The sequence below is a fragment of the Equus asinus genome, chromosome 3, assembly GCF_041296235.1.
Source record: "Equus asinus isolate D_3611 breed Donkey chromosome 3, EquAss-T2T_v2, whole genome shotgun sequence".
In the NCBI taxonomy this organism is placed as follows: Eukaryota; Metazoa; Chordata; class Mammalia; order Perissodactyla; family Equidae; genus Equus; species Equus asinus.
The window spans coordinates 44783092-44796955 of NC_091792.1; the positions used below are offsets into that span (position 1 = coordinate 44783092).

The 13864-nt window shown below is 37.8% G+C and overlaps 1 protein-coding gene across 9 annotated transcripts in view; it reads left to right on the forward strand.

The window, feature by feature from the left end:
* Window positions 1-13864, forward strand: part of TMEM144 (transmembrane protein 144) — a 64371-nt gene that overhangs the window by 10218 nt on the left and 40289 nt on the right. For all 9 annotated transcript variants that reach the window (XR_011501993.1, XM_014841346.3, XM_070504970.1 and 6 more), the window contains 5 exons: window positions 4582-4663; window positions 6538-6614; window positions 8502-8620; window positions 10996-11115; window positions 12252-12349. Coding sequence is in view for 8 of the 9 variants with exons in the window: in XM_014841346.3 (XP_014696832.1) it covers window positions 4582-4663; window positions 6538-6614; window positions 8502-8620; window positions 10996-11115; window positions 12252-12349 (496 nt within the window). In the remaining variant the exon portion in view is untranslated. The remainder of the gene's footprint in view (window positions 1-4581; window positions 4664-6537; window positions 6615-8501; window positions 8621-10995; window positions 11116-12251; window positions 12350-13864) is intronic.

Genomic DNA, 13864 nt, shown 5'->3' on the forward strand with positions numbered 1-13864 from the left:
TCTCCAAGCTTGGGTTTCTTCATCTGGGCATAAAGTAGGAATAATAATTATACCAGCCTCATAAGATATTTTGAGGATTAAGGGAAATAAAATATGTTAAGTGCTTTGTATAGTGCTAGGCACACGGCTAATGCTCTATATGTTGCGTATTTTCATTATGATAATCATTTTTAATCATAAGTATTTCATGTTCAATTACTGTTTCCCCTGTCGGTTGTGTGTTGTCCGACTCTATGGTGACCTGGTCAGTGCACCGCAGAATCGTGCAGCTTGTTTGGAGCTTGGTCTTTGGTGGGGAAATGCAATGATCTCTTCCTATAGTGCACCCAGCTCCCTTGTATGTTTCTTTACGGAGAGGAATTTCTGGAACCTTTCATTTCATTGTTTTAACTCAGTTAAATCCATTTGTTCTGAAGGGCATTCATGAATAAGCTTGGAGTTTCATGGTCAGTATAAGGAAACTTGGACTATGGTTATATTGTTTTAGGAAGTTGCTTTTCTTTTCAAAATTGAAATTGTTGCCCCTATCCTCTTTACAGTTCAGTTTTTAAAAGATTGGTTAGGTCATTTCTAGCCTTACATTTTCCTGATGTGATATCTAAGGGAAGCATCAGTCAGTATCTACAACCAAAACCACTCTAGGTATTTTAAACAGCAGAGGGTTTAACGCAGGAAATTGTTTACGAAAGTCTTATGAGGGCCAGGGAAGCAAAAGGAGGAAGGGGTCAGCACCCAAAGCCCTGGAGCCCCATAACCGCTGGCACTGTCCTGAGCTACCCTGCTGATGAAACTATGGGAGCCGCCACCAAAATGCAATGGCTCCTCCCACGTTTTCATCTTATGCCTCCCATTGAGAAAACCTAGCTGCCACTACAGTTTGGGAAAACTTAGTTTTCAGTCTTCTAGACCCCATGGTTCAGAAGAGAATTTATAAGGGTGGGAGTGGAACTGACACCATGAAACACTGTCCAAGACACTCTCTTAAATGTGCTCTAATGAAGATCCAGGAGTTGGAGTTCATAAAAAGGCAGATTTCCTTTGCAGTTAAGAAACACGCTCTGGATTATCCTTGAGTCTGCTCTCCATTGCTTTCTCTTCTCACTTCACTTACTTTCTCTGGAGAGCTGTGTTATGAGGAAACCCAGATCTTTGTTTCTAGCCATTACCTTGCTTCAGAGCCACAGTCCATACTTCTAACTACCGACCAGGTTAGACATCTCTGTATATGTACCCACTATTCAATCTGAGGTGAGATGACATGTGGAAAGGGACCCTGCTGGGTCAGGCACAAGGTCAGCTCTCCACAAACGCTAGACTGTTAGTTTCTTCCTCGCTGCCTTCAACACTTCCCAGTCAGAGTTCCTTTTCCTATTTTACCCTTCCCTGCAAATTGGTTCCCCTTCCTGCGATTCTTCTCTCCATAGAAGGTATTAGCCACAGTCATTCAAGTTCAAAACCTCAGTCATCTTGAATTTTTTTCTTTGTATGCCCCACCTATATTTAATCCTGTAAAATTCTTGCTGAATCTTTCACAAGTTCTTCTTTTCTTTTCCTTCGGTCCCTCACTACCTACCCACCTGTATATGATTGTAAAAATCTCACATCTAATTTCCCCAGTTCCATTCTTTCCTTTTGCTAGTATGACTTACTTCTATCTGCTATCAAATCACATCATCACTCTTTTGTTTAAGAACTTCTGAAGGCTTCCCATCGGATTCAGAATAAATCTGTCTCCTTAATCTGGCATGCCCTCCACAGTTACAGATTGAGCCCTTCTTCCTAATACATCTTTCTCTTTGTGTTGTCAATTCATTTACCCAGGATTATTTATCACACCATGCCCCAGACACTTCCCTCAGCTCAAAAGGCCCTTTCCTCAGCCTCCTTGGCCATTCTTAAATATCAGTTGAGATTTTCCATTCTATGTGATTTTTTTCTTGATTTCCTTCTTTGTAATTAGAGTGAGTTGCCCCTAAATTTCCATTGCATTTTATACTTCTTCTATTATCGAAATTCTCAGGGTCTCTTGGTCAGTTTTGTATTATTCATACCATGCTCTTTATCCTTGAACTATGAGGACCTGAAGGCCAAGGTCCATTATTTTCTTTATACACCATCCCTCCCACCATCCCCATCAGACTTTGCTACACAGTACTTGACACACAATAGATGCTCAGTAAATGCTTGTTGAGTTCAATTGTCAGTGTAAACACACACACACGAATTTTACTAATAGTAAGATGTCTAGGGTTGCAGATCTAGCAAAACTGGATAGGTTGAAAATGTCCAGAAGCACCCATGGGTATAACATTGATTTTTTTTTTAAGTTTCCTATGCTTTTGACAATATTCATAGACTTCATGGAACTTTGTGTTTGACACACTGTACCAAATTCCTTAAGTCTGTAGCCCAAAGACCTTGTGATCTCTTTGGTTTTATGTTCACATACATGGCATAAATCCCATTCATTGCCTTGTCATAACTTAGTGCTCTCACATCCCCTCTTGACCTATTGAGCTGAGATTCTTTCTGACTTACCTGTTTTGTGATTAGCACTAGTCACACGGCTTGCAACCACTGATTTCTTAGTCCTGATTTCTTTCTCATACTCAGCACCCCCTCTCCCATCCAATTTGTAGTGAAAGCTCTCTGTTTACTAACGTGCTTTGAGACTTGACTGTGTGCTAAAAAGTACACTGAGAATTTTGTATGCGTTATTATTTATTCTCATCACAACTCTGTAAAGTGGGTATGTTCCAATGTTTCTAGATGAAAAAAGTTGAGGCTCAGAGAAGTTAAATGATTTGTTGGAGGGTTATACAGTTATTTGAAGAAACACTCAAGGACCTTTATCTGTATCCTTCAGATATTTCTGACATATCACCCTGTATTATTAGAAAAACACACTGGTCTACATAAAGTAGAGAGTTTTCATTGTAACTTTGAGAAGAAAATGCAATTGCGGTTCTAATATTAGCTTTGCAAATTAACATGTATATAAGCATGCATGTGCACACATATTTAACTAATTAAGATATACAAGTGTAATTAGGTTTTATGCATTCAATTTTACTGAGCCTTAAGTACCTAGAGGACCTTGAAGGAGATATAAGATGTGGGTCCTATCTTCTATTGAATTAGAAAATCTTTAGAGAAAAAAGATTACATGGACTCGTGGCAGATGGTTTGGATGTTGTGATGACTGTTCTCAGTGCTGTGGAAATTCAGAGAAGGAGAAGACTAGGCGGGGACTGGCCTGGGGGAAACTTCTCTTCTCACATTCAGCCCTTCAACTCTTCTTTAGTTTGAGTAAGAAGAGGAGAGTACATAGTGTGTCCAGCTAAGGAACAAACATAAGCAAGAGCAGGCGGTTGTGAAAGTTTGGGAAAGGAGGAGAGCTCAGAGCAGGGACTAGTCAGAAAGAAAAGTCCATGAGGGGAATTATGTTGAGATAGGTTGGGTGGAGCATAATGCAGAGAGCAGTACAAATCAAAAAGAAAAGTTAAATTTCCTGTGGAAGGGAATATGGAGCCATTCAAGTTTTTAAAGCAAATAGGAGACTAAACCAAGGAAGCTAACTAGGAAATTTTAAATTTTTATACAAAAGATAGCATATCATATGCACTATTCTGCACTTAGCTACCTACATTATTTCAGCCTTGTGTATACTTTGAAAACTTCTTAGATTGTTTTAACTTTCAAACCATGCAAAAGTATTAAAAAAGGAATGTCAAATGTATACCAAAGTCATTCATTTAATATTTTAGCACATTTTAACATATTTGCATGGTTCAAAAGTCAATGGTAAGTGAGGCATTTGTTACAAAGACACTGGACATGAATAGACAGTGCCTTATGAAAGAGACGTTAAAGGGGAAAAAGTCATTAGGCTTTTGCGTGTGTGTTTTTATCCTTAAAATATACTCTGGAGATCTTTCCATATGTGAGCACGGAAGGCATCCTTATTCCTTTTTTACAACTGTATAATATTCCATTGTGTGACTCTGAAGGTCATCTCTCCTGAATGTGGTTGTACCTGTGTTATAGGGCATGGAGCAGGGTTGGTAAGGTCAAGAGTAGACACATCTGTGGCTTCAGTAGATGGCCCCAGAGTCTCCTCCATGGGGGTCATACAGTTCTGCACTCACATAAGTGATGCATGTCCCCTATAGTTTGTCCAGCTGAGGATGTTCTTAAACTTTTGGGGTTTTGTCAATATAATGGGTGAGAAATACTATTTCAATGTAGTTTTTGTTTGTATTTTTTTAACCATGTGATTTCAGGGCTAAGCAGGAATAAAAAGAAAGATGGGGTCATTGACTGAAAAAAGAAAATCAGGAGAAAGATCTGTTTTGGGGGGAAAGCTTATGAGTTTGGCTTTAACTGTTGCAATTAAGCACAATGAGAGACATCAATGAGAGTGGCAGTCCTGGAGAAATGGCAGGACCACTGACGAGGCAGTTTGTAAGAAATCATCCTATCATTAGGACTTGATTGAAGCTGCATTTTCTCTTAAAATTCAGGCAACTTTATATGAACCAGGGTTATGATAAATATCACTAAAATTTATTTTCTTTACAGTGCTTTCATATTTTTGTTCATCAAAAGTGAAATACCAAATAACACGTGTTCTGTGGACACCACACCATTAATAACGGAGCATGTGAGTATCGTTTGAGAGACAGCTTGCTTTAAAACATAAAATTAACATAAAAGGAAAATGCATAGATTTGAAACAGATGGGAAGGTGGTGTTTTTGTTGTTTTTGTTTTCAATCAGGACCATCTGAAATATCTTAGCATATTTATTATGGCTGGGTCTAGGTAGCAGTCAATCAATGCTTCCAAAGTTAAGTTTCTCAGCAAATGGGAAGGTCTATTTATTTTTCCTAACGGTAGATCCCTGCTAGGAGATGCATACGAGCCATATTTTGGAATGACTTAGGATTTCTACAGTAGGGGAACCCCAAATACTGAAGAGAAGTCTGAAAGTTACTTTGGAAAGGAGGAGGAAGGAGGTTTTAAAGTAGGCCCAGAGAGAGCATGGGAATAGATCAAAGGAAGCCAGTGAAAGGGTAAATCAAGTCAAATGAAGTAGGAATTGCACTTGAATTTCTTCCTATTTCTCTTTTCTGCTATATCCTGTTCTTCTCAAAGGTAAAGACAGGAAATATGTAGGGAGTCACTGTTTTGACCTTGAAGAACCTAAATTAGTCTGGAATGGTAAATCTAGATTAAATAGGGACAACCTTTAAAAGAGATCTGGAGAGAGCACAAGGGCCAGTGGCTACAAATACTAAAGTGGCTTCATGGCAAACCCCGTGGCCGTGAGCCCAGAGTCTGCTCCTTCCTATTTTAAGTCTCTCTTCTTCTCACCAAGGGCCAAGTGACCCTAGCTGCCCTCTGAATCCAGCATCCCACACCCCCACTGAGATGTTTGCCTCCCTGGGAGGTATTGCCTCGATCCTTACTTCAAAATTAATTTTTTCTTTTCCCTTCCTTCTTCCCTTATCAAGACTCTTATCAATTATGGTGGCTGAAACATTAAATTGACACCAAAGTTAAATAATAATTAGCTCAAGTGTAAGAGAAAAGAGATTTATTAATCCATAGGCATCTCTAATCAGGGAAATGTTTCAGAGAGAATGGAGGAATTGAGACTGGGAGAAGCTGTCTGGATCCAGATACCTCCTAACCAATTACCCTTCACACAAAGGGACAAAAAAAGAAACTAAAATAAATGCAGCTTTGTAAAACGTCCATAGTAGGCCAACTGTCTTAGATTTTTCTAGGCAAGATGAAATGATATACACAAACTAAGTGTAAAGATACACAAACAACATGATTGGTTAGTATGAACCATACATCCTGAGTTCCCCATCGTAAAAGAAAGCATTATTGCCAAAGGAAAACTGGACTTAGCACATGACAAAGAATTCAAACCTAGTTTCTTATTTCTTACAAAAGCAGTGAGAGTATAACATCAAGGAAACTTCAGCTAAGAGACAAAGATGATAGAGATGATTACATTTAACAGTAGAAATATTATGAATTTGCACATAATTTTTTCTGACTCAGAATACTAGCCTAATCTTGAAACATGACTGGAAATGTTTAACTAATTCAGTAAAAAAAAAAATCTGAATAAAAAATGCCTATTGATCTTAGGCATTCCATGGTAGAAGAGTCTGAGTTTTCCTTGGTTCTAATTTCTCTACAGATTATTAAAATATGCAAATGAAACGCATGTTAATAACTTTGCTAGTTTGGGTAGGTGTGTCAAAATAGCCATATATTAAACTGTGAAAAAATTTAAAGAGAGAAGTTGCCAACTGCAAACCGTTCTGAATGAAAGAGGAACAGAATCAGAAACCTTTGAGTCTAGAGACGGCCACAGAATCAGAATGCCGAGTAGAACATGTTCATAGTTTAAAGTAGGTTTGAGAGAGAAAAGGAAAACACTGAAAATCTTCTTGTCCCCAGTGCGGTTATCAATCCAATGCTGTTTTGTTTTGGTTTGTGCCAATGTTTTCAACAGGCGATCAACAGGGCTCAAGATCCCAGCCGCGATTACTCCTGGGTGGATAAGCTTTCTACACTGCAACAGCGCATAGTGTAAGAAGAGCTTCTGTTGTTCTCTTTCATATTTGGTTAAAGCAAGGACTGCCAGCGTCAGGTGATACTCGTCTGAGTTCCAGAAGAAAATGGTAACCCAAGCTTGACTTCCTTAGCTCCATGATGGAGAGACTTTCTTGTCCCCTGCTGAATTTTTAGGCACAGGATCCCTGGTCTCAGTGCTTTAAGGAATTGCTAAGCCACTGCACTATCTCTAGCCAATAAGTAGCTGACAAAAGCAATCTCATTTTTCAGGAATTTTGTGCCTAAAGTAAAAGAAGTAGTATAGACCACAGAGTATGGGGACCAACATGCTGTCAGTGAGGCCCGTCCAGGATGCCCACCCTCCACTGGAAATCCCTCCACTAGTGTGTTAGACAATTTTATAATCCAAAGATATTCATTGTCAAATATAGTAGAATATTTTGTCTCCATGTAGGTCCTATCCACCCTCCCCCCCCCCACCGGCTTCATAAAGACTGGGAGAGTTAAGCTCAACATCAGCTTTTTTTATTATCAGCTATATTTTAGGGTGTGGCGGCACATTTTTTTGAACTGGCAAAGAAATATGAAAATATGTAATAGTATGTAGCTTGCCTCAAACAAAACCTTTTTTCACAAAGCATCTCCTTTGTTAAGGGAATGTTTGTTAAAAACGTTTTTAGTTGTCTGTTAGCTGGGCCTGGACTATTAGTCTGGTCTGTGTTTGGGATAATCCTCCAGGACCGTGAAGTCTAGGCTTCACCATGACACAGGGGTTTTCAGTATGAATAGAGCTCATTGCCAAGTTGGCCCTGGGAGTTCCTACAGTGTCATATTCCTTAAAGCACTATTAAAATAGACTTTAAGGATTTGTTTGTAAGCTTGTTAGGGAGTGGTTTTTCCCTAAAACTCTTTCCTGTTTCATCCATTATCCTTTGTATTAAGTTCCAAAATATTGATTACCTCCCCCCAAAATCGTTGGAACTACTTGTGCTTCGTACAGATATGGCCCAAGTCCGAGGAGTCAACTTGCCTCCAAGTGCTTAAAATGAAATGTTTTCTCTCTCTCTCTGTCTTGTTTTGGTGAGGATTGGCCCTGAGCTAACATCTGTTACTAATCTTCCTCTTTTTGCTTGAGGAGGATTGTCACTGAGCTGACATCTTTGCCAATCTGCCTCTATTTTGTATGTGAGATGCTGCCACAGTGTGTCTTGATGAGTGGTGTGTAGATTTGCACCGGGGATCTGAACCTGTGAACCCCAGGCTGCTGAAGCCGAGCACACAAACTTAACCTTATGCCACTGGGCCAGCCCCTGAAATATTTTCTTCTTACAAAGAGTAATGTTTTCCCTGAAATGTACAGATGATTTTATTAAATCAGCACTTCCTCTTGACCATGCCACCATCAACTAAGACATAGGTTAGTCTATGGATCTCAAGAGCTGTTTTGAACAAACATGTGTCTAGTGCTTGCTCTCCCCTAGCCCTGTGCTAGATATGATAGTGTTTTAAAAAGAGGCATAGGGCATAGTGTCAGTCCATAAATACTTGATAATTTAATTAGAGAGCCAAGTTTATTTATGTAGACTGTATAATATGATGGCACTTTTCTCATCTATCTAATGACTATTTATAATCTTAATCCATTATAACTTCTGTAAATCATGTACTTCCAAAATTAGACAGTGGAGGACTGAAGTTTCACTCTTAGTCCTGACACCACTTTGACCCTGCAGGATGTTTCTTTAACTTCTGCCAGTCACAGAGCTTGAGATGGATGGGTGATATCTGCATAATTGCTTGTTATTTACATTTGGAAGCATGCTTTCATTATCACTGCATCTGTGTGTTTGTCAGAAATATTGCTTTGGACCAAGATTAATAGTGATTTATTTGTTTTTTAAGGGGCTGCAGTCTTGCAGTGATATCTGGAATACTCTATGGATCAACGTTTGTGCCAATCATTTATATCAAGGACCACAGCAAAAGAAATGACAGTATATATGCAGGAGCAAGCCAGTATGGTGAGAGTGAAAAGTTATTTCTAAATAGACTCGATACTTGTGTAAGAATGTGACTGTAGTAAATATTGGTGCATAGATTTGATCTTACTTTTCCTTGTAAGTGGTGAATTAGAAAGTCACAGAAGACTAAAAGTAATAAAGGAGTGTTTCAATATTTTCACATGATCTTTAACATACAAATATAATCAACTTTAGTCAGGATTCAGTTCTGCTACTTGGATCTTAAAACATGGTTTCTGGCTTTATAGTAAGATTTAGAGATTATTTTCCAGTTAAGATCATCTCTGGGAAAATATGTGTTCTTCTCTTCTTCTAAAAAAAAGCTAAAGTGCAGTACATTGTACTTTAAAATCAAGAAAAAGGTCAAAGTATAGCCCTCCTAAAGCTCAAAGTATAGCCTATTCAGTCAACAAATATTATTTTTCAAGCACAGAGTAGTGCAGTGAAAGGCTCAACATAATGGTCTCTAATTATCTCAGTTTCTAGTGATAGAATTAATCTCTCAGGCATAAACTCAACACTATGTGCAATAGCCTAGTACAAGCTCAAGACGACATGAAAGAGTGTCTACTTGGGGATCCTATGATTATATTCAAACGTGGTTTACAGCAATGAAATGATAAGTGAATGAGATCATAGATAATAATGGATGGTGCAGAAAATTGATGTGATCTATGTTCAGATAAAAGAGAAGTTTGGAGGGCAAAAGTCACGAGGGAAAGATTGATGAAGAAGCTGGGATCTGAACTTTAAATGAGTGAATAGACTTTGAGTAGATACCATAGTTTCTTTCTTCCTTTTAATATTCAGCCCCACGAACAATACTCAAACCTTTTATTAACTTGTCTTTTTTTTAAGATTTTATACAAATACTTTTTGTATTTTTTTCATTTTTAAAAGATAAAAACTAATAAAAAGAGAATGACATAGGATAAATTAAAAGAGAAGGAAAAACAAGAGTGAAAAATAAAACAGAACCAGGAATGAGTCTAAAAATTGCACCACTTGCTGGAAACTAGCCATAAATTCGGCTCTGAGATTTCTTATAGCCACTAGGGGAATCAGATCAGTCCCACAATTCAGCGAACTCCAGATGAAAACAACTAATTGTTCAAGGGTACAGTTGTTCTTGGTACTAGGACATAATAAACAATGTCCTCGACAATCTCTTAACATGAATAGGACAATCAGTGCTTAGGGATATTTCTCATGACAACTCAAATGCAGCCTGATAGGAACACACTTTATGTCAATTCAAGAATAATACTGAGGAGGGGGGGCATAATTTTTTATTTCATTTATTTAACAAAACCTAAGTGGTACATGGCCTGTGCTAGGCACCATTCTAACCACGTTACAGTCCTGACTCAGTTGCCTCTCGTAGCAACCTTACTAGCTGGATACCATTATTATCCTTTTTTTGCAATTCAGCAAATTAAGGCAGAGAGAGATTAGATAATTGAACTATGTCTCAAAGTTAGCAAGTAGTGGGTTGAGGATTCCCACCCAGGTGGTCTGTGCTTTTAACCACTATGTTATGCTGCCTTTTGTGGTGGTCCATAGAGGAATGTGTTGCTCTTATGAGATTCAGAAGTAGGATTTAAGATTTCAGAAGAATAGACAAACTCTTTGATCATCAAGCTTTCCTCCCTTAACCTGGCCAGTCACCTCTGTCAAAATTTTAGTTGAGAGAAAGCCTGAGTCCAATGTGGCCTTCCCAGCCAAGAACCTGTAGTGAACCCATGTGTATGGCCAAAGCACCGTCTGCTTAAATAGTCAGTAGAGTTGGGGTTTCTCAGAATTTAGGCCACCATCATGTTTCATTAACTCCTCCATGTAATTAGGTTTATAATAAACAATTGAATAAAAACCCTCTTTGGAATAATTTTCTGAATATCCTTCTGTATAGCTGATATCTACAGCAGAGATGCTGGTCTCCAGATTGATTGTACGCTATATAAAATTAGCATTCCCCGAATTTTTTCACACACACCCCACTACAGCCCACTTGGAGATTTGCTACAATTGTTTTAACCATTAGCAAAATTAGGTCTGAATACCTATTCTTAAAAAGGAGATATTAACATCATATTCACATAATATTTATTGTTTCTTGTTTAGTTTTCCAAGATAATCATGAAAACCAGCCTTTTAGATTTGATTGTAGTAACTAATTTGCTGCTTAATATTGCTAGGTTTTAAATCTATTAATTAAAATTCTATATAATCAGTATATAGAAAACTAGGATGATAAAATATAATTGATGGTTCCTTTACTTTTGAGGTTAATTTTGGTAAGTTTATTTTTAGAACTTTAAATATATTTGAAATGATTAAAATAATACACTTGAGAATTTTATAATCTGTGTTTTCAGATTTAGACTATGTTTTTGCACACTTCAGCGGCATCTTTCTTACAAGCACGGTCTACTTTCTGGCCTACAGTATAGCCATGAAAAATAATCCTAAACTATATCCTAAAGCAGTCTTGCCAGGTAAGAATCTGTACTACAGAAAATCTTCTTACTCCTTGGAAGTATCATTCTCTACTCCTTTAGCTTGAATAATAGTTTTCTGGAAGCCAAGCCGTCCTTAGTGTGTGTGTGTGTACCTGTGTGTGTGTGTTCATTCTCTGAATTACTTTGGCCCAGTTTACCACCAAATATGAAGGATTTAAAATGCATGAAACTAGATATGAAATGCCGGTCATTATTACAGAAGCTAAAACTCGATTGATGAACATTTCCTGTATCAAAACATCTTGTCTATTGACCATCAGCCTTTATTATTTCTCCTTCACTATCTAAGGATTGATATTAAAAGTCAGAGTCCTGGGACTCTATTGAAAAAAAGAAAAAGTATCAACAAATAGGAATCTGCAGTCACTTGGGAAAACAAACACTTTCTCCAAAAAGTAAGGAGAAATTGTTTAGAGTTCAAAACACATATATGTTAAATGCACACACTTTTGGACTTAATCCATTAGGCATTAATGGTAAAAATATATATTTAATTTCTCACTTATGAGTTTGCTATAAGTCAATTTGGAGATAGGTCCACAAGTAAAATTTTTTAAAGAACAAAATAAAGCATATGTCAGAGGTTCATTCTGAGTGCCTGATTCATTTAAGCCAAAGTGTGCCACTATACCAGTATAGAAAACGGTAGAAGATTTACTCAATGCCTAACTAAAGTATCCTGACAATTTTAGCTAGTATTTTCATTCAAATTCTGGGAGTTTTTTTTCCTTAGCTATAAGCATCATTCTGAATTTATACATTTTTATGTGTTCATGATTTAGAGTAAATGGTGTTTGCAGAGCATGTTCAGATCGTGTGTCTTCCCTAAGCCCCTCTCTACTATCCAATCTTTGCCTCAATTACTACTTTGGGTACTTTATTTACTGTCAGTAAAGTGAAAGGATTAATAATTATACCCATAGCAGTCAAGATCAGAGAAATCACGTGGTTTCCAAAATGGTCATAAAACACAGCTCAAAAATGCATGTTGGCCAACAGTATTGATAGGAAGGCGTTAATATGTGCCCTTGAATATTCCTGCTCTACCTAGAGTGTACCTTTTCAGGAGAGGCACGTGGTTTGTAAATGTGGGGTGTCTGTGTGTGTTTCAGGATTCGTGTCAGGGGTCCTCTGGGCAGCAGCCACCTGCTGTTGGTTCATAGCTAACCACTCTCTCAGCGCTGTGGTCAGTTTCCCGATAATCACTGCTGTAAGTAGCTCGAGTATTTTTCCAAATTTTTATTTTCCAAATGTCAATATAATTTTTCTGAAGCGTTCTTAGCAGATCACTACAGACCATCATAGAGTTTGATTTTTTAAGGAATACAATTAATATAATAGATTCATGTAGATAAACTGATGCCCTCTAATCTTATGTCCTTGATTGCTAAGGGAACATTGCTAACCTCATTTTACCAGGTTGGTTAATCTTTAATATCCTTGCAGTTTTTGTTTGGCCGTTTTGTCTAATGTCGATTTGGATACATTATAATTTGTTATTTATAACAATATTCATCTCTATATAACAGTTTATAAATATAAAAATGCTATTTTGTATATTATCACACTTGAATCTCATGACAACTTTGTGAGACAGAAAGTACTTCAGCCTTCTCCTCATATGGTATTTAAGTATTTTTTCCTTTTTGTTAAGGAAGATTGGCCCTGAGCTACCATCTGTGCCAATTTTCCTCTTTTTATGTGGGATGCCACCATAGCATAGCTTGATGAGCACTGTGTGGGTCCACGCCTGGATCTGAACCCGTGAACCCCAGGGCCGCCACCGAAGCAGAGTGTGCAAACAACCCCTCTGTCACTGGGCCAGCCCCGGTACTTCAGTATTTTTAAGGAAGGCTTTCAGAAAGTGCTAAAGCAAAGTATTGTCTCTGGATGATGTCGTCTATTGTAGCATACATAATACAGTTTGCTTCATCTGATTTTTTAGGTGCCATTTATTAGCACATAGTTAGGTAAGAGAAAAGCAAAAATGTTTTCTTTGATTTAGGCAGGACAAGAATTGATAGGATTGTCCCCGTTTTGAAGATGAGAAATTGAGGCAATGGCCGAGAGCGCTGTCTGAAGTGACACAGCCAGTGGAACTCTCAAGGCTTCTGAGTACAGAGTTTCCAGTGCACAGTGCTGCTTGTGCCATCAGTACAGAATCCAATTTAGAGTTTGTTTCGAGTTCATTCTGGCACTGGGACTGACACCCACACGGGAATTAGTTGCTTTAATGGTGGGCTCCCGTGTCTACTCTAGACAGCTTAGGTCGTTCACCTGCATCCCCTGCTTCCTAAACCGTCATCATCATCAACAAAACTTGCCTAAAACATTTTAGCACCACACCTGTGCAAACCTAGAAAACTTCTTAAAAGCACATTGTCTAGTCTAAAACACATTGCGTAAAAATTTAAAACATCCTTAAATTTTAATATAAATTCTGGATTTCAAACAGTATATTTTTGACAGTTCTATTGTGTTCATAAAATAGTTCACTTTAAAGAACAACTAAATTCAAATAATAAAGGGTTTTTTAAATTTAAAGAGCCCACGTTTTGACGTTCTTGATCTCTGCTGAGGGAAATTGGTATCAAAATCAGGCAAGTTATAAGGAAGTATTTTAGGTTTAAGTCCTTGTCACTGGAATGGCAAAGAACCCAAATTCTTTCCAAAAAGGGTTTGTTTCTCATCATTTCAAGTATATTTAATGCTAGGAGTCACTATA